Source organism: Tursiops truncatus, chromosome 12 (assembly GCF_011762595.2).
Source record: "Tursiops truncatus isolate mTurTru1 chromosome 12, mTurTru1.mat.Y, whole genome shotgun sequence".
NCBI lineage: Eukaryota > Metazoa > Chordata > Mammalia > Artiodactyla > Delphinidae > Tursiops > Tursiops truncatus.
The window spans coordinates 73,401,098-73,427,924 of NC_047045.1; the positions used below are offsets into that span (position 1 = coordinate 73,401,098).

Genomic DNA, 26,827 nt, shown 5'->3' on the forward strand with positions numbered 1-26,827 from the left:
TTTTCTGCATCTATTGAGATGATTATATGGTTTTTATTGTTCAGTTTCTTAATATGGTGTATCACATTGATTGATTTGCATGTATTGAAGAACCCTTGCATCCCTGGGATAAGTCCCACTTGACCATGGTGTATGATCGTTTTAATGTGTTGTTGGATTCTGTTTGCTAGTATTTTGTTGAGGATTTTTGCATCTATATTCATCAGTGATACTGTTCTGTAATTTTCTTTTTTTGTAGTATCTTTGTCTGGTTTTGGTATCAGGGTGATGGTGGCCTCGTAGAATGAGTTTGGGAGTGTTCCTCCCTCTGCTATATTTTGGAAGTGTTTGAGAAGGATAGGTGTTAGCTCTTCTCTAAATGTTTGATAGAATTTGCTTGTGAAGCCATCTGGTCCTGGGCTTTTGTTTGTTGGAAGATTTTTAATCACAGTCTCAATTTCAGTGCTTGTGATTGGTCTGTTTATATTTTCTATTTCTTCCTGGTTCAGTCTCGGAAGGTTGTGCTTTTCTAAGAATTTGTCCATTTCTTCCAGGTTGTCCATTTTATTGGCATTTAGTTGCTTGTAGTAATCTCTCATGATCCTTTGTATTCCTGCAGTGTCAGTTGTTACTTGTCCTGTTTCATTTCTGATTCTATTGATTTGAGTCATCTCCCTCTTTTTCTTGATGAGTCTGGCTAATGGTTTATCAATTTTGTTTATCTTCTCAAAGAACCAGCTTTTAGTTTTATTGATCTTTGCTATTATTTTCTTTGTTTCTATTTCATTTATTTCTGCTCTGATCTTTATGATTTCTTTCCTTCTGCTAACTTTAGGTTTTGTTTTTTCTTCTTTCTCTAGTTCCTTTAGGTGTAAGGTTAGGTTGTTTATTTGAGATTTTTCTTGTTTCTTGAGGTAGGCTTATATTGCTATAAACTTTCCTCTTAGAACTGCTTTTGCTGCATCCCATAGGTTTTGGATCATATTGTTTTTGTTGTCATTTGTCTCTAGGTATTTTTTGATTTCCTCTTTGATTTCTTCAGTGATTTCTTGGTTATTTAATAACATATTGTTTAGCCTCCATGTGATTATGTTTTTTCGGTTTTTTTTCCCTGTGATTGATTTCTAATCTCATAGTGTTGTGGTCAGAAAAGATGCTTGATATGATTTCAACTTTCTTAAATTTGCTGAGGTTTGATCTGTGACCCAAGACGTGATCTATCCTGGAGAATGTTCCTTGTGCACTTGAGAAGAAAGTGTAATCTGCTGTTTTTGGACAGAATGTCCTATAAATGTCAGTTAAATCTAGCTAGTCTGTTGTGTCATTGAAAGCTTGTGTTTCCTTATTAATTTTCTGTTTGGATGATCTGTCCATTGGTGTAAATGAGGTGTTAAAAGTCCCCCACTATTATTGTGTTACTGTTGATTTCCTCTTTCATAGCTCTTAGCAGTTGCCTTATGTATTGAGGTGCTCCTATGTTGGGTGCATATATATTTATAATTGTTATATCTTCTTTTTGGATTGATCCCTTGATCATTATGTACTGTCCTTTCTTGTCTCTTGTAATATTCTTTATTTTAAAGTCTATTTATCTGATACGAGTATTGCTACTCCAGCTTTCTTTTGATTTCCATTTGCATGGAATATCTTTTTCCATCCCCTCACTTTCAGTCTGTATATGTCCCTAGGTCTGAAGTGGTTCTCTTGTAGACAGCATATATATGGGTCTTGTTTTTGTATCCATTCAGCAAGCCTGTGTCTTTTGGTTGGAGCACTTAATCCATTCATGTTTAAGGTGATTATCGATATCTATGTTCCTATTACCATTTTCTTAATTGTTATGGGTTTGTTTTTGTAGGTCCTTTACTTCTCTTGTGTTTCCCACTTAGAGAAGTTCCTTTAGCATTTGTTGTAGAGCTGGTTTGGTGGTGCTGAATTCTCTTAGCTTTTGCTTGTCTGTAAAGCTTTTGATTTCTCCGTTGAATCTGAATGAGATCCTTGCTGAGTAGAGTAATCTTGGTTGTAGGTTCTTCCCTTTCATCACTTTAAATATATGATGCCACTCCCTTCTGGCTTGTGGAGTTTCTGCTGAGGAATCAGCTGTTAACTTTATGGGAGTTCCCTTGTATGTCATTTGTCATTTTTCCCTTGTTGCTTTCAATAATTTTTCTTTGTCTTTAATTTTTGTCAATTTGATTGCTACGTGTCTCGGTGTGTTTCTCCTTGGGTTTATCCTGCCTGGGACTCTCTGCGCTTCCTGGACTTGGGTGGCTATTTCCTTTCCCATGTTAGGGATGTTTTCAACTATAATCTCTTCAAATATTTTCTCAGGTCCTTTCTCTCTCTCTTCTCCTTCTGGGACCCCTATAATGTGAATGTTTTTGTGTTTAATGTTGTCCCAGAGGTCTCTTTGGCTGTCTTCATTTCTTTTCATTCTTTTTTCTTTATTCTGTTCCATGGCAGTGAATTCCACCATTCTGTCTTCCAGGTCACTTATCCGTTCTTCTGCCTCAGTTTTTCTGCTATTGATTCCTTCTAGTGTATTTTTCATTTCAGTTATTGTATTGTTCATCTCTGTTTGTTTGTTCTTTAATTCTTCTAGGTGTTTGTTCTTTAATTCTTCTAGGTCTTTGTTAAACATTTCTTGCATCTTCTCCATCTTTGCCTCCATTCTTTTTCCGAGGTCCTGGATCATCTTCACTATCATTATTCTGAATTCTTTTTCCGGAAGGTTGCCTATCTCCACTTCATTTAGTTGTTTTTCTGGGGTTTTATCTTGTTCCTTCATCTGGTACATAGCCCTCTGCCTTTTCATCTTGTCCATCTTTCTGTGAAGGTGGTTTTTGTTCCACAGGCTGCAGGATTGTAGTTCTTGCTTCCGCTGTCTCAGTGTTGCCTTCTTTAATTAATCGTTTCCATAAACCCTCCACTTCCCTCAGAATTGATGGGTCCCTTCTTTGTTTCCCATGTATACTGCAGCACAACTCAGTTACAGTTCAGTTATTATATTTACTTGTTGATGTATTGTCTTCCCCTACTATAATGTAAATTTCTTGAGTGGAGGCAACTGTGCTTTTATTAATTTTAATATTTTCAGCACCCATTATCATATAGAGTGACTAGTAGACACTCAACAAATGTTTATTGAGTAAGCAAAATATGTATACTATATAGTACATATGCAAATATAATATATAACAGTAATATATTAGAAAATATGTCATTTCATAAATCAAAATATGAAGTAGATGATCACTTTCATATATTTTTGCAGTTCATATTTTCTTATTATGAAAGTCTCTAGATTTATGGATAAGCACTGTATAATGAGATTTCTGGTTCTTTATTCAACTATATTATACAATTAAAAATATTGAGTATTCTCTAAGGGTATCTATAATTGTTTGGAGAATTGTGAAATAGATTTATATGTAATAAATCTGCTGAGATAGAAGTTTCTGTACAGTTTTGAGATTATTCTTGACCATCTAATATAAAATTCATTCCCCATAACAAGATTAATAGCCATCTTTTCAACAGTTTTGTAGTGTTAGATTTGAAAGACTGGCACATAACTTAACAAAAAACAAAATTACTTTATTTTAGAGAGTTGATTCAATTTAATATTGTTTCACTGTTTTAACCACTCATTTTAAATACACTGTAATTTCTTTTGAAGATTCTGAATACTGTTATAGTAATGAAATCTTTCTTTTAAATGTTTTCCTTTGCACATAGATCCTTATGTACTTTCTCCATTAGCAGGCTTAGCAGTCTCATGATTCACCACAGTTGTCAATTACCAATCAAGTGTATGTATATGATTTTAAAATTACTGATATAACTTTTTGTTAGTTATTAAAGGTTTTGGAGATCAAGAATAACTGTCCATTTATACTGTGTCTAACTCATGAAGTTAATCATCACACTCTCAGTGCCGTAACACACACACATACCTAGCATCTGGCCAGCAGTCTACACTGGGGAGAAGTCAGCTAAGGGCCATGACAGTAGAAAGAAGATGGGCAAAGTTAGATGAGATGAACAGAAAAAACAGGGGTCAAGGAAGGGGTTGAAACTACATGGAGATGGTGAAACTTCTTATAACTTTCTCTGAATCTTCATCTTAAAATGCCATTCTAGATTAATATTTTAACCACATTATTATAATTTTTACATGTCACTGAGACTGTTAGTTCATTCCAAATGTTTATGGTTGATGTAAGATGTAAACTGGTTCTTTCAAGTGCTTTCATTTCTTTTTCTCCTCTTTTTTTCCCTTTTACCCATAAATAGGAGCTTATTATCATATCACATATTTATATCATGTTTTCTTTTAAAGATATTTGCATACAGGATGCATTATCCAAAAATTACATGAAAAGGGGCTCACTCAGAAGTAACTTTGTTTCCATCTTAAAGCCCTAATGTATTGAAAGATAATAATGGGGTATGAATTGGAAAATACACACAAGGTAGTTAGTTATATAATATGTTTTGATGGATTATAACCCTTCTGCCTTAGATTTATTGCACTTTTCTTGATCCTTAGAAAATGGTAGCACTCACCACAAAACCACAATACATAAATTGCCAAGTGTGGCTGACTTGCACATTCCTTTTAGAGGAACTTATAACTGGTAAGCCTTTTAACCATAAGAAATGGTCAACATTCAATGAACTTGAGGCAGTGTATTAAATGAGAAAATTGGGAAATTTTTTTTTAAGAGGAGGTAATGTGGATCATTATGTTACTTCAGTTATTAATATTTACTGTTTTTCTTTAGAAAATAAATTACTGTAGGCTTATAAAGTTGAGAAATACATTTTCTGGTAACATAATCCTTTGTTCCCTTTAATCTTTTAACTAACACTAAATCTGAACATGATAGGTAAAGTAAGTAGCATTTAGGTGACTAACTTGGTGTGTTTCTGTTATTTTATTTTTGCAAATATCTATGTAAAATGATTCAGTATTACAGCTGTTTTATGGTAAAGTTTATGCTACAGGTGAATTATACTTATCCTGTTTTTAATTGTAGATGATGATAGTATTTGAATTTTAGATTTTTAATTGCCATAGCTATAATTCTTACATTTTAAATGTTAGGAAAATAACTTGATATTATAGAATTTGGGGGGCAGTGAATTTGCTTTGCCTTAATAAAGATGTAATATCATGCTCCAAGAAATACAGTTCTAAAAATTTGCTGTTGAAGTTAATTTTGAGATTTTTCATTATTCAATTAATGGCATTTGTAAATTCTTTTAAAGTTAATCAGATGTGAAGTGCATCAACGATTACCTACTTGGCATTTGATGAGATACTTACATATTACACCAATAATGAAAAAGGTATTTTAAATAGTGTATATAATTAGGAAGGTAATACTTTTTTTTTAAGTTTAATTCTGAAATCTTCATTGAGGCCAAAAAGTTTCAAAACTTGCTTTAACTTTAAAAAAGTTATAGCTAACTCACTGCACAGTCTGATCCTGTCAGCCAGTCCACAGAGAGACACAAGTTAAAATTAGTAATAAGAAACTGTTAACATCATATTGACAACCAAATATGTAAGTTGAAACATTCTACCTTCCAATTAGACATCCTGGGGAGTTGAGTAACCGTTGTTGAGGTCAGGGGCTTTGCAGTACAAACAGTTCTGTTAAAATTTAACATATGTGTTCCTAAAAAACACCATACTATGGAAAATAATACAGTCAAAAAATAAAAAAACAAAACCCTACAAGACTTACGGGAAACATGGAATTGGGGTACAACACTCAAAATGTCATCAGTGAACATTTAGAAAGATAGGAACCTTAAAAAACATGATAGTATAGTTTTACACATGTTAAGTGGCTAAGAAATATGTAAATACTTGTACAATATTTATACAAATAAATATTGTATTTTGCTTTTAAACCCTCCTGAAGTTTGCCTTGTAAAAGAAGTTTCCACATAGTTGTGGAAGCTTGCTATTGTGAAGTGGTTGAAGAAGGGTTTTCTGAAATCACAAGGGAAGTTGAACACAAGTTGTGGATGGGTGTGACTGATTCCACGAAGATGCAGTGAGCTGAGGTAGCTGGCAGATGGTTGAGGTGTGTTCACATTCACATTTTGTGTATTCACATGCAGCTTGTTTCAGCTGAGTATGGTTTTCTGCATTCACCTAGTGTTTCTGGCAGATAAAATCACAGCAAAATTCATTTAGTGTTCAAATTGTTCCCTAACATATCAATTGCATTGAAACAAATTTACAGTTTCAAAACAAGTATTACAGCAGCACTGACATAGCCAGGGGTAAGGCAGACACTTTAGTTTGGAGGGATAGCTACCATTTTTTATAGTAGTCTTTAATCTAGATGTATTCTGATCTGTATTTAGAGATTTATTGCAGCAATATTTTTTGAACATCTACTACTTGCCTTACACTTTCTAAGTGTTTAGGGTACAGCAGCGGTGAACAAGGTAGTCTCTCCACTTTGAAACTAACATTACTTGTGTAAAAATTTCTGTTTGTTGTCAAGGGTTAGTTTTAGGAGGTAAAATTGGATAGATGAATGGAAGAGGAAGTCTGGTAAAAGGAGTCTACTGGGCAGCAAGGCTCTTCTCTTACCTCTTAAATATATATACTTTTATAAGACAATTTCCTAGGGTTCTATCCAACTCAAGATTTCATTGTTTATAGAAAAAATTATCGTCTCTGGAAGTCACTATGGAAATCAGAGTTAAATTTTAGGATGGTATATATGGTTAAAGTGGAAAGACCTTCTTGTCCACAAGCTAAAGGAGAATCCTAATGCAGCTGAGAAATGAACTTTAGTTTTATATATTTCTTCCTATTTCTCTGTGATATTTCAACATGAACTGTATTTTTTTTTTGTTATAATAATTAAATTTGTTCCAGCAAAACTCAACCATGTACAAACTGGGCAAAGATAAAATATGTATACCAGTTTACATAATAATACTAAACCGTTAGTGTTAACTCAAGATCTTCTATGATAAAGGCCACTGTACACTTGCAGCCTTCATTGGCCTTTCTCGTCTTCTCTTGTAGATACTCACCACCCCAAACTCCTTCTTCATAATTCCCTTTCCTCCTGTCCCTCCTTCTTTTAGCCAGACAGGTGACTGACTCATTGTCTCCAGAACCTGCCCAGTATTTGGTTGCCTTGCTTCATACTTTAACCTTATTTAAGTACCCATGATTCAAGACCCTCCCACACCTTCCCTCAGCCCAGAGAGCCCTTTAAACACCTATAGCACAGTTTATATCACTTATCTGGCACTTATATGCAACCTAATATTTGGTTTTCAGGTAGCTTTATCTGAGTTACCTAATTAAAACAAATTATTTGTCCCATATACATGGGAAAGGAAGGCCTCAAAGGCTCAGTCAACTCCTTCAATATTCTGCAGCCAGAGTGGCCTGCAGCTGTGTTTGCTAAGGTTTTGTTCCTTTGTACTTTGTGGAAATTCATGATATTTAGAATAAATAATTATTACTACTAGTGTTTGTAGTTTTTGCTACAGGCCAGGCAAGTGTAATACCATTAATTTTCACTGTGTTATCACTAATCCTGTAAATTCTTGGAGTTTCCTTCATTTTACAAGGAAGAAATGATAGTGTTAATGGCTACCATTTACATAAGCTATTTTATTTACTTGTTTGCTTGCTCTGTGTTCCTTTTTATTATCTTATGTGTATTACTCAAAATCATGTGAGGTAGCTACTCTGTCATCACCATTTTGTAGGTGAAGAAACTGAGACACAGAGGAGTTTAATGATTTGCCCAAGAAGACACTGCAAGTAAGTGACAGATTAAATTTCATAAATAAATGAGCACAAATTATAGAATCCTAGAATTTATACTTAACCAGCCATTTAATTGTCTCATCTTATTAAATGAAACAATGCCCACTAATGTAGAAATTGAGGGTGAAATATTTAGCAGTGTTATTTCTGTTTTTAACTATTAATATGTTCTTTTGCCAGAAAATTTTAGAAACAGATGGTTAGAGTATTGTTTCTTGAAATTCTACTGCTTAGGAAAGTTTTAAGCTTATCTGAGAGTTACATTTAATTTATTCATTGATTTCTTTTTTTTAATAAGACTTTAATAATAAAGGCCAACACTTTGTCAAGTTTAAATTACATAAATCTAAGTAGTTTATATAAGATACATTACCAGTTACTCCGTTTTTATTTATCTTTTTATAAATTAATTAGTTTATTATTTATTTATGGCTGCATTGGGTCTTCGTTGCTGCACGCAGGCTTTCTCTAGTTGTGGTGAGTGGGGGCTACTCTTTGTTGTGGTGCACGGGCTTCTCACTGTGGTGGCTTCTCTTGTTGCAGAGCACAGGCTCTAGGCACACGGGTTTCAGTAGTTGTGGCATGCGGGCTCAGTAGTTGTGGCTCACAGGCTCTAGAGCACAGGCTCAGTAGTTGTGGCGCACAGGCTTAGTTGCTCCGTGGCACGTGGGATCTTTCTGGTCTAGGGATTGAACCCATATACCCTGCATTGTCAGATGGATTTTTTTTTTTTTTTTTTTTTTGCGGTACGCGGGCCTCTCACTGCCCTGGCCTCTCCCGTTGCGGAGCATGGGCTCCGGACGCGCAGGCTCAGCGGCCATGGCTCACAGGCCTAGCCGCTCCGTGGCATGTGGGATCTTCCCAGACCGGGGCACGAACCCGTGTCCCCTGCATCAGCAGATGGACTCTCAACCACTGTGCCACCAGGGAAGCCCTGTCAGATGGATTCTTAACCACTGCACCACCAGGGAAGTCCACTCCTTTTTTCTTAAAAGTTAGATCTCTGGGAATTTTGCTTTCCTCCATCATTTATTTTGTATGGTACCTCCTGGCCAGGAGCAGTCAACTTTAATCTTTTACAGATCGGTATAGTCATAGTTTGGGGGTTTTGTTTGTTTTTTAATCTCTTGTCAAGGTTTGTTTAAAAGTAATACATCTCATCTAAATCTATAATTTCAATAGCAGAATAGTAGTGTTTACCCCTATCCCCTCCCCTCTCATTTCTCCCCATTTATCCTGGGGTTAGAATTGCGAGAGCTTTGCTGTTTTCTTGGACTTGATGGAAAGCCAGCTTTTGGTCACATATGGTTAATATTCTACAGTTTTTTCATTAACAACACACACACTTTTCTTCCCAAAATGCTAGTAGGGGAAGGACCTTGGCAATATAATCCACCCCTCATAATAGATTAAGTGTAGGCTAACAGTATTTACAGGAAAAAGTAATATAAATACTGAATATGGATTTAAGCAAAAAATTGTGAAATAAGTATTGGGCAGATGGACATTGGAGTGAAGAAGCATGGTTATATTATGGGATGGGAACTAAGTTATAAAGCTAACTCTTCATTTTCCACAGTAGGAAGTCCATAGAAAATGTATAAAATTGAAAAATCAAGAAACAGCCCTATAATCATCTTTGTATAATGTGGAGAAACAGCTCAGTGTTGACAGTGGAATATGGAATAGGATAAAAGTGGAGAGGCATGAGACAGGGAAATTGCTGGTTTCTCGATAAACTTTGTAGTACTGTTTGGCTTTTAAAAAACTATGTACATGTTTTCTTCTTTAAATTTTTATTTAATTTTTCATTATAGGGTATATCCTTAAAATAGTTCCGGAACAAAAAATTAAGATATTTTAAAATCAATTTTTTTATATAATGTTTAGTGTTTGGGCTGGAAGGAATGTTGGCCTTTAGGGAAAAAATTAATAATGACTGTATGATGTTTTATACATAATATAACCAAGAATATTTTTCTTTGACTGTTCTTAAATTATATGGTAGGATTGTCTCATCTATGCTCAGATTTTAATTAATGCCAGCACCATAGATGCCTCTCAAATGTTTATCTGCAGCCTAGACCTCTCCTCTGAGCTCCAGGTCCATATATCCCAACTCCCTCTGTGATATCACTGTTTTGAGGTTTTAAAGGTACCCTCGACTCAGTATGTTCAAAACTAAACTTAGAATCTACCCCTTTGTTTTCTTGGACCTTTTCTGTTGTTCCCTAGTTTATAGATGGGACCACCATCTGAGCAAATAAGAAAGCAACCTTTATACCTCCTTCTTTACCCCAGTGTCTAATCCATCTCAAAGTTCTATTAAATTTTACTTCCTAAATATCCCTGAAGATTTTCCTTCTACTCACTGTCCATTGCTATCTCTGCAGTTACAAGCTATTAACTATTTCATGGTTACACTACAGCATTTTTCTAACTGGTCTTCTCATATATTCTTTTGCCCCTTTTCTCTGTACTATAGCCATTCTTCATACATACAGGTTTTCTTGATCATGTCACCTTTCCTGCCTCTGAGCTTAAATCTATCAGTGGCTTCCCATTACCCTGAAGCTAAAACCTCCAAATTTTAATGGCCCAAAAGGCACTTCACGATGTGGCCCCTACCTTTTTCTTGCTGCTGCTCTTTATAGTTTTTCCTCATGTACTCCTTTCCAGTCTGTTTTTGAATGATGTGAAACGGATGAAAAAGACTGCTGTGTCAGCAACAAGGTAGACTGAGATAGCAGGCAGCAGATCTGGTAGCAGGAGGCAGACAGAATATAAAATAGTGGACAAGTTAAAATAGTTACCTAAATTATGAGCTTGTTTTGATGTGCCTTTAATCCAGGAATGTCTGTGACCTGGAGAGCAAGGGTATAGACTCTAATACTTGTATCTCCAACATGGTATCTGCTGCATACTAGGCACTCCTTAAATTTGTGGGTTGTGGATGGTGATGATAGTCTAATTTTAAATATCCAGTTACCTCATAAATGCTCAAATTTTGATCAGACCTATAAGTTCTGTTGCTTTTCTTTATTGTTGTTTTTTAATCTGAAGACTGTGGTCTCTTCTTGTGAGTACAGTTAAACCATTATTTGTGTTATACTCTTACAGTCCTGGAAGAATTCACCATGGTAAACAATAGTGAAAATGAAGACTTGATAATTATCATAACGTGAAGTCTGAGTGAGCCATTAACTGATACTTAGTACTCTGCACTGTCATAATATTGAGAGGTCAGAAATAAATTGCTTACATACTCTAAGAAAGGAAAGAATATGGCACATTTTGTAAATCTTTCCAGTATATTTATTTGGGTTTTGTAGTACTGTGTATACTCTGCTACTGTTTAGAATCCTTAAGAAATTATTCCTCCTAGATCATTTGAGCTGGTGGCAGGTTAGGTGCCAAAATTTTGCACCTACTGTTAGAAGCATACCTATAAAGTATGACTTCTTTATTTTCTCAGAAGAGCAGTCATTTTGCATCTTAACCATAGAAAATATATTTTTGTTTATTATTAGAAATAATTTTCCAGAGTAAGTTGTAAAGTATTTCTTGGTTTTCCTTTCGTAATTAAATAAATACCTGTTTGTTTCAGTAATGTGTTTAGTTGTAAAACTTATTCACTCACCCACAAAGGCTATATTTAAAAATAGTTATCTTGCCTTGTCCTTAAAGTTTACTTTTGCTGGATGCAGGATGTGGGTTGATTGTTTATTTTCCCTTTCAGCACTTAAATTTTGTCATTTCGGTATCTTCTGGACTCCACTGTTTTTGATAAGAAGTCAGCATTCATTTGAATTGTTGTTTCCCTGTATTTCGTTTCTTCGGCTCCTTTCAAGATTTTTTTTTTTCTTTGGTTTTCAGCACTTCGACTGTTAGGCCTCTCTGTGGTTTTCTTTGGCTTTTCCTGTTGAGGGTTTGCTGATCTTCTTGATCAAGATCTTTTTGTTTGTTTGTTGTTTTTAAAACAGGCTCTGGCCAGTTTTATTATAGAAAAATTTTGCATGATTTACTTTTCACTAATCTGTTTTGGCATGCTTCTAATGATATCAGAATCACCTGGATCATTGATAGCCATTGTGCTTATTCTTTGGTATTTCCCACATGCTGTGCCCAATTCAACATTATTGCCACTGTAGATGGATACCAGTTTTGGCCAACATGGCATAATACTCTGTTTCAGATTTCCTCAATCTGAGCAGTTGTAGGTGAGGATGACAGGTTTCACTTTGCCTTGTCTTATTTTCAGAGCCTGCATGTACCCCAGCATGTACTTTCCACTTTTCATAAGGAGTTGGAATCTTGAGTTGATCTGGAGTCTAGAGTTGATTGACTTAGGCAACTTTTTTGTCTTCTTTGTGACCACCACCTTCCTGCCTTAGGTGCAGGATGGCGCCCAACCAAGAGCAACCTCCAAGATGGCCGGGGAGCCAGTCAAGACCTTCTGGATGTGTAAATTTATATCATTTACTAACTTGGGGAAATTTTTAGCCACTGTTTCATTAAATACTTTTTTCTACCCCATTCTCCCTCCCCTTTTCTTCTGGATTTCCACTTACAGGTATATTATATTAGAGTTATTGATTCTTTCTCACAGGTCCCTGAGGGTCTGTTCATCTCCCTACCTCAACCATTTTTTTTTTCCTCCACTCTTCAGGTTAGAATGATTTCTGTTGCTTTGTCTTCAAGTTCACTGACTCTTTCTTCCGTCATTTCTGATCTGTGGTTAAATCTAGCCAGTGAATTTTTTTATTTCAGACATTTTTCACTTCTTGAATTTGCATTTTTTTAATAGTTTCTTTCTTTTTTTTTTTTGGCTGAGAAATCCAAGTATATTTGCCTTTACATTCTTGAACATAGTTAAAATAGCTGCTATAAAATCCTTATGTGCTAATTCTAGCATCTGGGTCATCTTGGGCTTGGTCTCCCTTAGTTGCCTTTCTCTTGAGAATGGGTCAGTTTTTCCTGTTTCTTATGTGTAGTAATTTTAGTTTATAACTTGGACATTATGAATGACACATTGTAGAGACTCTGGAGTCTATTGTGTTCCTCTAGTATTGATGTTTGGGTATTGATGTTTGGTTGGTGGTTTGCTTCCTTACTTGTTTGTTTCAGTAGGCAGTTAACTTGGCTCAACTCAAACTTCAAACTGAAATGTCAGTTCTGTTATTTTAGCCTTAGCCTGGCTGTTTGGAATCTCTCGCATATGTGTAGTTTGGGGATCAGAGATACGTGCAGAATTTATACACAGAATTTGGTGCTTCTCTCCTTTCTATGATTTACTGGCTAGATTTTCAGCTGTTGTGGTCATGCCACAACATGACCTATCCTTTGGTTCATTAAGTGAGTAAGACTATGGATTTACTTGTTTGGGTTTTAGCTGAGCAAACCAACTGAGGCCTGCTCTCTGGCTAAAAGCCATTTAAAAAATGGAAAATCACCCTGTGCTGTCCACTTCTTCTACGTACTGACTTCCTTCACCTCCCCACCCCCAGCACCACCACTCCCCCTTTGCTGTTTCTGCCTTCAATCTCTTTATGCGTTGTCTAGTTATAGAAGTTGCTCATGAGAGAATTCATCCAGTAGGAGCTACTTAGGTATTACAGGAAGTGGAATCCCTAAAATACAGTTGTACGTTTGAACAATTTTCTTGTTTGTGTACTTGATAGTCTTTATTAGAAAGCAAGCAAGTGTGATAAGAGTTTTTCAAAGAACTTTAGAAATTTCTGTATATGTTTTAACAATAGAATAAGTTGAAATTTATTTACATGATTCATCTACTTTTAAATAAGAAAGGTTGTCCTGAATTAGACTGAGAATTTATTTATTTGCCTCTCCCTCAAATTATGTATATAAATTTCCAATCTAGGTTATTTGAAATGCATGTTAGAAGCAAAAAATATGAAGAAACCATACAGTAAAACCTTTATTTCATCCAACAAATGTTACATCTTTGACTTAGATCCTGGGGATACAGCAGTGAACTTCAAAGTTCGTAATCCTGCGGAGCTAACGCTTTAGGGATAGGCAGGTGGGTAGGTAGGTATGTCAGATATTGATAAATGCTATGAAGTAAAAGCAAGGTATGAGGATGTGATAGGGAGGGAAGGGAAACAAGTGTGGCATTATTTTAGATAGATTGGTCAAGGAAGCAGTCTCTGAGGAAGTGACATTTGATCAGATATGTTAATGAAGTAAGAGAGAAAGCCATGCAAGTATCTGAGTGAAAAGTGTTCCAGGCAGAAGGAGCAAGGAGTCTAAAAGTCCTAAGGGAGGAATGAGATTGGCTTCTCTTTGGAAAGTAACCAGTATGAGGGAACTTAGTTTGGAACTGAGGGAATAAAGATGGTGGTAGGAGACAAAGCCCCAGGGGTGGTAGTTAGCCAGGGGCCTTGTTTAGGATTTTGTGCTGGGGAAATGATTGTTCTGATTTACTTTTCACAAAGATCACTCTGTTCAATAGAGTGGGAGGTGGGGGTAGAGCAAAGAGTTAAGGCAGGGAGGAGACCAGTTAGGAGACCTTCGCAGTAGCAGTCTAGGTGAACTATGATGGCAGCTTGGACAAGAGCGGTAATAGAGGTGGGGAGAAGTGGTCAGATTCAGAATATTCTTTTGCAGATAACAACCAACCAAACTTTATAATGGATTAGATATGGCATGTGAGAAGGAACAACTGAATGATTGGTGGTACCATATACGGAGATGAAAGAGACTGGGAAAAGTTTGGTTTGGATGGGGGAAAATTGAGAGTTCAATTATGGACATAGTAAGTTTGAAGTGAATTTTAGATATCCAAAAGGATATGTGAGGCAGGCAGCTGGTTATATTAGTCTGGAACTCAAGGGAGAGAGAGCTCCCTTGGTGTTGGACATACAGATTTGCAAAGCCTCTCTTTAAAGTAGTGTGTTTGGATGAGATTGCCTTGAAGAGGAATGTAGGTGTAATTGAAAAGAAACCCTAGATCTGAACTCCATAACTCACCAACATTTAGATGTTCCGAAAGGGAAGAGGATCTGACAGAGGAAACTGAGAAGGAGCTGCTAGTGGGTAGGAGGAAATCCAGAAGAGTATAAATCTCAGAGGCCAAGTGAAGAAATTGTTTAAAGAATGAGGGAGTGGTTGACTAGTTCATAAGCTACAGAGAGGTCTGGTGAGATGAGGCCTGAGGAGTGACTGTTAAGTTTGACAACCTGAAGATCCAGGACAGCTTTGATAAGTGTAGTTTCAGTGGAGAAAAACTATGAAAACCTGACTGGGGTGGATTTAAAAGTGATAAGAGGAAGGAAATGAAGACAAAGTATAAACCACCCTTTCAAGGAGTTTAGCCCAAAAGAGGGAATGGGCAGATAAATGAGCTGATAGCTGGAGTGAAGTCAAGGAGGCTTTCTCAAGATGAGCAGTACTGTAGCCTGTTTATCGCCCTTTATTGTTATGTTTAAATATCTTTACTAATTTCCAGTACTTTTCTTTTCTCCTGCAACCCTTTTCTAGAAACACTACATTGAGTGCTAAAAATTGTGTGTGTGTGTGTGTGTGTGTTTTAGAAATAGATTTGAGAAATGTGTAATGCAGATAACTTGGTTTGGCAGTGCTTTTACCTATGAGATGTAACTAAGCTAAAGTCACACAGACAAAAGAATTAAGGAAGAATTAACCAAATGATAATAAAAAGCTTGAGAGTCTTTACCAAACATGATATCTCAATGAGCTTTTATTGTGTTGAGGATTCGGGAGGCCTGTCATAACTAAATTTACTCAAAAGTGTTTTAATATCTACTGTTATGCTGAAAACTGTCTACAAAGCACTAGGTGTGTAATAATGGACAAAAGAGACCTAATTCCTATATTCATAGAGTTTACAGACTTGTATTTAAGCTTATGGAAAAGAGAAATGCTACAGATAAGAAATTTGTTTTAAAGAGATTGTCGTATTGTCAAATTTATACTAAAATGAAATGTATTTTAATTATTATGCAAATGGAATGATTTTAAATATTTTAATATGTTATTTAGGTTTAATATACTTTATACTATTTATATCCCAAAGAGGCTTTCAAGATTAAGCACGGTTTACATTAGGAATATTAGGAATATAAATAAGTTAGGTAATTCTCAACTTGGGCCATACGTTAGAATCACTCGGGGAGCTTTTAAATATCCACACGCTCATGCTGCTCCCAGCCAATTAAATCAGAACCTCTGGGGTTGGGGCCCAAGCATTAGCATTTTTAAAATACTGATTTTATAGAAACAGAGGGAATAAAATGCTGCTAAGGCCCTGAGAATGAATTGATTACACATTTAAAGATTAAGTATATCTGAAAATTAAGGCAAAATATCAAATGTTTTGCTTCACAGATCAGTTTTAGACAAAGCAGGCAAAGCTATTTGTAGGACCAAGCTTTTTCAGGATCCAAACTTTAAAAATTTTAAGTAGAATAAACAAGATTACTTACCTTAGACTGTCCTCTGATCATTAAGAAAAAAATCAGTAAAGTTACTCAGTTTTCCATTTTAAAACAACCTTGACAGTTTCTTATTTGAATGCCTTTTGGCACAGCCATTATAAAGCATACAAATACATAGGAATTAGAACATTTTAAAGTTTGCCACCAGTAGTTATAAACTGAAAAGACAGTATAACTATATGGGAAGCATTATAGGACTAAATAATATTTTTATAGTTTATATTAAATGTTAGGTACTAAAGCACATACCCTTTTGTATTGAAATTTTAAATCCACAACAATATTCATTCTATAACAGTTCTCATTAAAGTTTTTTTTCTTTCTTTCACAGAAAATGCTTGGACAGAAGAGATGAGTACTGTTTCCACTAAGGCCTAGAATTGCCTACTGTACAAATAGTCCTGATCAGGCAATATACGAATGGCCCAAGGAAGCCACCAAATTGATTTTCAGGTTTTACATGACCTGCGACAAAAATTCCCTGAAGTACCTGAAGTTGTTGTATCCAGGTGCATGTTACAGGTCAGTGTTCAATGATTTCTGAATTTATTAATACAAACTTGGTATTTTTTTAAACACTGAAAGAAAACTCTTTTATCTTCTTTGGCATTAGTGTACTATGATGGAGAGATGAGCTTTGGTGTCTGATAGTCATGTGGCCTTTAGCAAGTTGTTAGGCTCTCTGTACCCCATCTGTGATATGGATCATACCTACCTTGTAAAGTAGATGTGAGGATTAAATGAGATCTCAATATAAAGCATTGATACATGGTCCACACTTACTATGAGCTTGCTTCACTCCCCCCTTTCCCCATTTTGCCAGAACTTTTAAAAATTCCAGGTCTTCATATGAAAGTGAGAAAATCATTAAATAAGGAATCAGGAAACTTGAGATCTAATCCTAAATGGGCACCCTAAACATATTTGACAAGTAATATGCCTTCTTTTGTACTTTCGTTTTCTTATTTGTAAAATGAGGAAATTTGACTAGACAATGCCTGAAGTCCCAATTCTAAAGAAGAAAAATGTTTATTTTTAAGTTTTCCAATTAATACCACTATCTAATAAATTTTTACATTTTTCTTAGTACGTACAATTTTAGAAATCCGTAATTCTAAACAGCTAGTGATAGTGTACCTACTCATTTGATTAAACTGGAAACCTTTCTATCAAGAACTATTTTTCAGCTTGTTAAAATGGAGATATAAAAAAGTGATTTGGTTTCAGACATATTTATTCTTGATGAATGATTTTTAAAGTTTGAAATTATATGAAACTTTAAAGGCTCAATATCTGTACTTGATATCAAGTGACTACATTTTGTTCACACCCTATCATCTTTTTATCTGTACATTTAATTGGTCTACCCACCTTTAGTCTAACCCAGCTTTGGTCGCTCCTATCTATCCTCCTCACTTCTGCTAGAAATGTCTTTTTAAATGCAGGTTTTATCATATTTACCTGTTTAAAAACCTCATGGTTGTTCCCCATACCCTTCAGAGTAAAGTTTATATATCTTGACTAGGACATACTAGGTCTGTGATCTAAAATCGTGCCTTCTTCTGCAGCATGATCTCTTACCCAGTCCCTCCTCCCTCACACCCTATGCTATAATCATCCTCAACTGATTGGAATTCTCCAAACACGTCTGGCTCTTTCTGTGGTATATTGTTTAAGAGCATATGTTTTGAGTTAATAATACTGTATTGTATATTTGAAATTTGCTAAGAGAACAGATCTTAAGTATGCTTACCACCAAAAAAGAAAGAAAGAAGCCAGGGTGGGAGAGTTGGGGGAGGGATGGAGGAAGAAGGAAAGAAGAGTTGACTATGTGAAGTGGTGGATGTGTTAATTGTAGTAACCATTGCACAATGTATATGTATATTAAATCATCACATTGTATACCTTTAAAAAACATCATGTACAACCAAAATATATACAATTTTTATTTATCAATCATACCTCAGTTAAAGCTAGGGGGAAATAAATTTAAAAATTTAAATAATAACAAATAGTATATATTTTCCTGATAGAGACTTGAGTTCAAGATTTGACAGTTATTAGCAGCAATTGAATTAACCTCTCTGACCCCCATTTTCCTCAGGGGTACAATGGGAATAAAGAAAGTTCACAGAGAGTTAAATGTGATAATGCAGGAAAGCAACTAAGGATACCTGATTCATAATGAGTGCTCAATAAATGTTAGCAACCAATACGAATAACAGTAATAATAGTGGAAGGCCCATAATGAATATTTGGTGAATGAATCAATAGTCCATATTTGTTGATATCGGATGTGCAGCGAAATGAAAGAGGAAAAAAGGGTAATAAAAATGGAGTCAGAAGGTAAAGAAAGTATGGGAAGAAGCAGAGATAGGGGAAGGTGTCTTCCCCTAGAACTCAGGTACCTCTTCCTAATTTTTCAAATAGCATTTTCTGATAAGACTATACTGAGAATGTTCAGTGAATCATTGAAAACTACAAAAATATTATATATAGGTTCTTCAATAAGATTGTATAAGATTTGCTACTGAAAGAACTGTCCAGAACATGGAGGGGGTGGGGAGGGAGGGAGGAGAGAGAAACTCTTACAGTATGATCTTCAGGATATATTAAGTTAAAAAAAAAATGTAGAGCAGTATATATAGATGTATGTAAATACATCTATAAATAAATATTCACATGTATGTACGTCTGCCCCTGTTTGCATGAGGAAATACTGGAAGGATTAAAAACAAAGTTAATAAAAGATGGTTACCCATGGTGGGCAAGGAGGAACAGGCCAGATGGGAGTGAGACTTCTCAGCGTGTATCTTTTAATATTGTTTTGATCTTTGTAAATGAATTACCTAGTTTTTTAAAAAATAAAATAAGTAAACATGTTTTCAACTTTACCAAAAAATAGAAAATAGATGATTTAGAATTTCTTTTGGGCCCCCAGTAGTATCAACTTTCACTGTGTTAATCTGGTTTTACAAACACAAACCTCCGTATGGCATGCTTCCCAACACCCAACTCTCTTTAAATTGAGTTGCTAATCATTCGAATAATGTCCCTTTTAGCTGATATAACACAAATGTGACAAGCAAGGAATGGGGAGGGCTCCTCTGGGGATACAACTAAGGTGTAAGTTTTCCCAAATTTAGAGTTACTTTTAAACTGTAACGGCAAATAAGCTACCTCTAAATGTAGTATAAACACCTCTTATTTGGTGACAGCCTTTCTTTTGAGAGCCACTCTCCCTTTCTCAGTTGGGTAGGCTGTCTTTTCTCTGGAGGGATCCTCCCTATAATATACTGGTTCAGAACTTTTCTAGATAAAAAAAAAAAGTATATAGAATATTGAAAATTAGTAGCTAAAGAATCATGTCACACTACCACTTTGTATACATGTTCTTAGGAGGAGAACAGAAATATCTATCCTCTGTTCTCTTCCTGACTTTGTTTACTGTTCAGCCCCCTCTTTTGGGAACTACTCACATCATTTCCTTGTGCTGTGGATTCTCTAAGATAGCTATGTTATCAGTGGATGTAATTCATATCTTTAAAATTTGGTAATTAAGTCATAACTTAGAATAGTGTAAAAATATTGCATAGTTGACACTTTAATTTTTTTAACTGAAATTTTCACTAGTTTTTAATTCTTTTAATATGACGATTATATCTGTAAGTTTAAAACTGCTATTTCTTGGGCTTCCCTGGTGGCGCAGTGGTTGAGAGTCCGCCTGCCGATGCAGGGGACACGGGTTCGTGCCCCAGTCCGGGAAGATCCTGCATGCCACGGAGCGGCTGGACCCGTGAGCCATGGCCGCTGAGCCTGCGCATCCGGAGCCTGTGCTCCGCAACGGGAGAGGCCACAACAGTGAGAGGCCCGCGTACCACAAAAATAAATAAATAAATAAATAAAAATTGCTATTTCTTTTCAAAGTAATATGTTGTGTTACTTACCATATCCTTAATTGAAGCCTTCTCAGGTGCTCTCCACCCATAATCCTTATTCATATTTCTATTAAAACACCTACCATTGTACATTATATTTATTTGCATACACATTAATCTCCTCCACTGGACTGTGAGATCCTTAAGAGCAGCGATTATATTCCTTTCTACATCCTACTGGGATGCTCAGTAAATATCGGTTGAAAGAGTGAATGAATCAGAGTTTGAGAAGGATGATTATAGTGTATACTTTGATATTATCTGTAATGTCTCTGTGCAAGAAGCTTGGAGAAAAATGAAAGATGAACTGAAAATAATGATTCAGACTCTTTTGTGGTTTTGAAAAGAATGCACATTTGTATATATATATAAAAAAGCAGTGATTTTTCAACCTTTTAAAAACTCATCCCATCTCTTTTGATACACTTAAAGGGAGTCCTATACAGTTTCCCACTAAAAGTAGCCAGGGCTTCTTTGAGAAACAGCTGGTCCCAGGTCTGGGATAAGATGTGTACAAGATGATCTTAGACATCTTGTCATATTAGAAAGCAAGGAAGCTATGAAAGACTAATGGGCTCATGTCATATGTACACAGGAGCCAACTTGGAGTCATTCCCACTAGGCTGAAGATAGGATATAATGACCACAATCAGTTGACACATATCAAAATGTTAAAGATACAGGAGTTTATAATGATACTGAAAATAAGTGTCACCTTTGGAAGTTGCTAGGGCACCAATTCATTATTCTAAAAGCCAGTAAAGAGAACTTATTTATCCTGCCTCTTCTGTGCAAAGAGTAAGTAAATAGTTAAAGAGATCAAGTTCTATGAGGAAGAATTGCAGCTAATACATGAGAAAGGAATCTTATATTTGGAATATCACCAATAGCACCATTTTGCAACCCCTAATGAGATAAAGTTTCTAAACAGTGATTATCATTGGCTGATAAAAATCATTAGCTGGCGCTTCCCTGGTGGCGCAGTAGTTGAGAGTCCGCCTGCTGATGCAGGGGACATGGGTTCGTGCCCCGGTCCGGGAGGATTCCACATGCCGCGGAGCAGCTGGGCCTGTGAGCCATGGCCGCTGAGCCTGTGCGTCCGGAGCCTGTGCTCCACAACGAGAGAGGACACAACAGTGAGAGGCCCGCATACCACACACACACACACACACACACACACAAAAAAAAAAATCATTAGCTGGATCAAGCTGTGACAACATCAGAACCTACCAATCAGCCTTAAGATCACAAAAAGACAGGCAGATATATTATTGTGCCTCCTGTGTGATACACTATGAAATAAAGCCCATACAGGGTCTTGCTAACAATTTGTACATGAACCTGCGCATACCTCTAGTTGTACCTTCTAGTTCACAGTGAAATACAGAAAATATTGATACCACAGGGTGCAGTCAGCTAATCCAGATGGGAAATCTGCTGGACAAATGATCATTTTTCAAAAAACAAATGGCTTAGAAAATTTGAGAAAGAGCGGAGGATTAATTATTATTATAAGAAATCTAAGAGGCATATCAACCAAATTAAATATGTGGACCTTGCTTAGATCCCGATTTAAACTAACTAAAAAGATACTTATGAGACAATCAAGGGACTTTAACACTATTTGGATATTATGCGATCTTAAGTGTTGATTATTTTAGGGTATGATAATGGCACTGTGGTTATGTTTTAAGATACATACTGAAATATTTACAGATGGAAATTAAATAATGTCAGGCTTGATCTAGCTTGATGAAGGGAGCAGCTGGGGCTTACACATTTGATGAAGAAAGATTTGCCATATATTGATATTTTAAAAGATGCATGATGCATATAGGAGAGTTTGTCATATTTACTATTTTCATATGTGTTTAAAATTTTCCAAAATAAAATGTTTAATAAAAGGTACGTTTCCTTTTATCCTATTGTAGCCTTGTAAAATCCCTGTAAGTTCTTTTATGTTTTGCTGATAAGAAACTAATGTCTGTAGAGAGTAAAAAACCTAAGGGCACGTGAGTTATGGCATAGCTGGGACTAGGACATATTAAATAATGAGAGATTATAAAGAATTGAAAGGATTTTTGAGAGCTCAAGAGAATTAGAGAAGAAGACTTTTTAAATGGGAGTATCAGCTTTTAAAAAGGAAGTGTGGGATTGGATTTAGTAGGGAATATACATTTTAATTTGGGAATGTCGGCAAAGGAGATGAGAAGAAGAGGTCTTTGTGAGCTTTGACTTAGGAGGGAGAAGAATTTACTAAGAATAGCAATAAACTTAGCTTGAAGCAAAAAGCATCAGTTAGGTTGGGCAAAAGATAAGGTCTAACTATGATAAGGAGTAATCAATTGATAAAGATTGTGATGAATTTTTAAATTTTCTTTGAAAAACTAGTATATATCAATTCAGAGTTGTGTGTAGGATAAAAGAATTTTTATAGCATGAGAGATTTGAAGTGTTCGTTTGGGGAAGAAAAAAAGTCAAACGTTGCTCACTAATCTTTTCTTTCGTATTATCTGGTCAAACTGTGGACTACCATTTCTTAACAAGACTTCGAGATGCCTTTTAGTTCCATTTTCTCTAATAAGATTTTATCTCATGTCAAACCACCTGTAGACATTTTAACTTGGCTATATTCATCCTCTTTATGTCTAAAACTGTCCCCCTTCTGTCAGGCTCTTTGTCTTCCAGCTGTCTTTGAATTCTCTTTCTCCCTTATAGCCAAATTGTGTTGACTGTTTATTTGTAGTCTTTCATAATTTGTTTCCACCATCAGTCATTATTTCATATCTTCTAACCGATCTTCTTGGCAAAAAGTTTTCCTTTCCTCTTCATCTTAAGTATCAGTGGAGTTCTTTATCTTCCCCAAACACCCTTTGTGTCTTCACTTCTCTGTTAATGAATGTTCAGTGGCTCTCCCCATTGCCTGTATTAAAGCCCAAACTCTAGTATAACTCATTTTTAACAAGCCCCAATTATTTAACCCCAATCTGCTTTTCTAACAATTTGTTCCACAAAATTTCCAATACAAACCTTTAACTCCAGCCAGATCTGCTCCAGTCACCTTGTTTAGAACATACTCTTCCTTACTATCACATTTATGTCTGTCTTTAGGCATGCCATTCCCTTCACCAGGAATGCCTTTTTTCCTATCCAAGTCCTACATATACTGTGAAACCCATGAGATTATACCTCCCTCATTAACACAGTCCTTTCTGCGGTAGCCTACGGTATTAACTCTCTGTTGAACTTCAATACCACTTATTATTTGACATATATTCATGTTTTAATAATGTTACCTTTTCATAAATCCATGGTTTGTCTCCCTAATTGAGTTGCAAGCTCTTCTAGGGAAAAGTCTGGTTTTATACATCATTTGAGTCTTCCACAGTCTCAAACAGAATGATGTACATATCGTAGGTGTTCAGTAAATATTTTTATGGATAATTTGTAAGTAGTTTCTTTTGAGAATTCTTTAGAAACAGTCTAATTGTTTTTTTGTTTTGTTTTGTTTTTCATTTCTCTGGAGTAGAATTATATGATGCTATCTAAAGGCAAAGATGTGATCTCAGTTACTCTGGAGGCTACCTTGATCTTACATATGTATATGTATGTGGCTTGTCTGTTTTTAACACAAGAGGAAGCACATAAGGAATTGTAATGCCTTTGTTATGAATTTTAGAACTTTTTAATTTAAATACCACAAATAATAGTTTTTAAAAGGTCATTGGTTTAAAAGAATTACATAGCACATGAATATGCAAAATATTAATTATACAATATTATATGCTTAAGTTGAATGCTTATATTTTGTTCAAAATTCAAACTGCATTTTTAATTAAGTTGTAATTTTACTATATTTGCATGAATCCATTTTACTATAAAATAACTCCTAAAACAGAATACTGACTTTGTTCACTTTTAGCTATTGCTAGTTAGAGAACTTTTCCATTACATTAGTAGTGAGGATTTTTAATTCAACTATTTGCATAAATACTAGTTCTTCTCAAGTAAAAGAGCTCAAGTGTATCTGTTATAATTGTATTAAATAATCTCTTGTTAATCGTGTAATATTTAAGTAGTGATGAGAGTATATGCATTGGCTTCTGGTTGTTAACACAAGCTGTTTTTATTTCGTCTTATAGAATAATAATAACCTGGATGCCTGCTGTGCAGTTCTCTCTCAGGAGAGTACAAGGTATCTTTACGGTGAAGGAGACTTGAATTTTTCGGATGATTCTGGAATTTCTGGTCTACGCAATCACATGACTTCTCTCAACTTGGACTTGCAGTCACAGAATGTTTACCACCATGGAAGAGAAGGAAATAGAATGAATGGAAGTAGGACTCTAACGCACAGCATTAGTGATGGACAACTTCAAGGTGGTCAGTCCAATAATGAACTATTTCAGCAGGAGCCACAGACAGCACCAGCTCAAGTTCCTCAAGGCTTTAATGTTTTTGGAATGTCCAGTACATCTGGTGCTTCAAATTCAGCACCACATCTTGGATTTCACTTAGGCAGCAAAGGAACATCTAACCTTTCTCAACAAACTCCAAGATTTAATCCCATTATGGTAACTTTAGCCCCAAATATCCAGACTGGTCGTAATACTCCTACATCTTTGCACATACATGGTGTACCTCCACCTGTACTTAACAGTCCACAGGGAAATTCTATCTATATTAGGCCCTACATTACAACTCCTAGTGGTACAACTCGACAGACACAACAGCATTCTGGCTGGGTATCTCAGTTTAATCCCATGAACCCTCAACAAGTTTATCAACCTTCACAACCTGGTCCCTGGACTACATATCCTGCATCTAATCCTCTGCCACATACCTCAGCCCAGCAGCCAAATCAGCAAGGCCACCAGACCTCTCACGTCTACATGCCCATCAGTTCACCTACTACTCCACAGCCACCAACAATTCATTCGTCTGGTAGCTCACAGTCTTCTGCCCATAGCCAATATAACATTCAGAATATTTCAACAGGACCTCGGAAAAACCAGATTGAAATCAAACTTGAACCCCCGCAAAGAAGCAGTTCTTCGAAACTGCGTTCTTCTGGACCTCGAACCTCCAGCAGTTCCTCTTCGGTCAACAGCCAGACCTTAAACAGAAATCAACCCACTGTTTACATAGCTGCCAGTCCCCCAAATACCGATGAGGTGATGTCCCGTAGTCAACCTAAGGTCTATATTTCAGCTAATGCCACCACAGGAGATGAGCAGGTCATGCGGAATCAGCCCACTCTCTTCATATCCACAAACTCTGGAGCATCTGCTGCCTCCAGGAACATGTCCGGGCAAGTGAGCATGGGGCCTGCCTTTATTCATCACCACCCTCCCAAAAGTCGAGCAATAGGCAATAACTCTGCAACTTCTCCTCGAGTGGTGGTCACTCAACCCAATACAAAATATACTTTCAAAATTACCGTTTCTCCCAATAAACCCCCTGCAGTTTCACCAGGGGTGGTGTCCCCTACCTTTGAACTTACAAATCTGCTGAACCATCCTGATCATTATGTAGAAACAGAGAATATTCAGCACCTCACGGACCCTGCTTTAGCACATGTGGATAGAATAAGTGAAGCACGGAAGTTGAGTATGGGATCTGATGATGCTGCCTACACACAAGGTAATAATAATATTGGCAATGGGATCATTTTCCATTCTGGGCTTAATTGGTGTACATTTGATTTCACTGCAGAAGTGGATATCACCATTATTTTATCTTTTAAATGTTGCCTGAAATAATACTATCTTAAGAACCTTTGAGAGTGTTCATATAAATTTTGAATATCAGTTTTATCTTATAACTTGAAGCTTGAATGGTAGCCTTATCAGATCTTCAGAATAATCAACTCTTGATTTGTCTGTTTTCTTAACGTTTATAAAACTTTCTTTTCAGTAACTCTGTCACGTGTAGTGATGCAGATTTTCCCCTTAAATTTTCTTCAAATAAAAATTCATAAAAACATTTTAATAAGAGATTAGTGAACTAATATAGTAAATCTGCCTTCTTTGACCAGAAGAATTCTCTGTTCTTCATTTTTCTAATACAACATTACTTGTCTTATTTTATAACAAAATTTAAATTGCTGTGAATTCTTGAATAACTCAAAGAGAAATTTGAATCCTGTTCCTGGTACTTATTTCTTTCAGTCTCCCTTAAACATCAGTTAGTGCAACCTTTCTCTTTGTTCAGAATTGTGAATGAAAACATTAGTTTTAAATCTATCTCACTTGATTGTCCTTTTCTGGAACAGGCTAGTTAATATTGGTGTAATACTAAATTATATCTATATTAATTCAATTAGAGATAATTTCTATCATATCACATTTTATCTGACCCCTTAAGTTATTTAATCTTCCGTAGGAAACTGTTAAATTCATTCAGATAAAAAAGGAGAGGATGTTTGTCTTGACTATTGACTCAGGTTTTGTAAATTAGCTGGAGTCCTTTAGAGTAAGGATGTATCTCAGTCATCCTTATATCGCCAATGAATTGTTCCAAGTATTATAGATTGGAAAATACTGTATCACCCCCATGCAGCATGTAGCCTCCTACTACTATTAGTACCACTTGTCGTTTTTAGAATT

General features: G+C 35.8%; 1 protein-coding gene and 1 pseudogene across 2 annotated transcripts in view; one reads left to right on the forward strand and one right to left on the reverse strand.

Annotated features, from left to right (window-relative positions):
- The window catches only part of TAB2 (TGF-beta activated kinase 1 (MAP3K7) binding protein 2), an 86,629-nt gene that overhangs the window by 31,511 nt on the left and 28,291 nt on the right, over window positions 1–26,827 (forward strand). For both annotated transcript variants that reach the window (XM_033867827.2, XM_033867829.2), the window contains 2 exons: window positions 16,613–16,803; window positions 24,362–25,862. In XM_033867827.2, coding sequence (XP_033723718.1) covers window positions 16,702–16,803; window positions 24,362–25,862 — 1,603 coding nt within the window. In that variant the 5' untranslated portion in view covers window positions 16,613–16,701. The remainder of the gene's footprint in view (window positions 1–16,612; window positions 16,804–24,361; window positions 25,863–26,827) is intronic.
- On the reverse strand, window positions 11,780–13,124 carry LOC117314451 (large ribosomal subunit protein eL30 pseudogene; annotated as a pseudogene).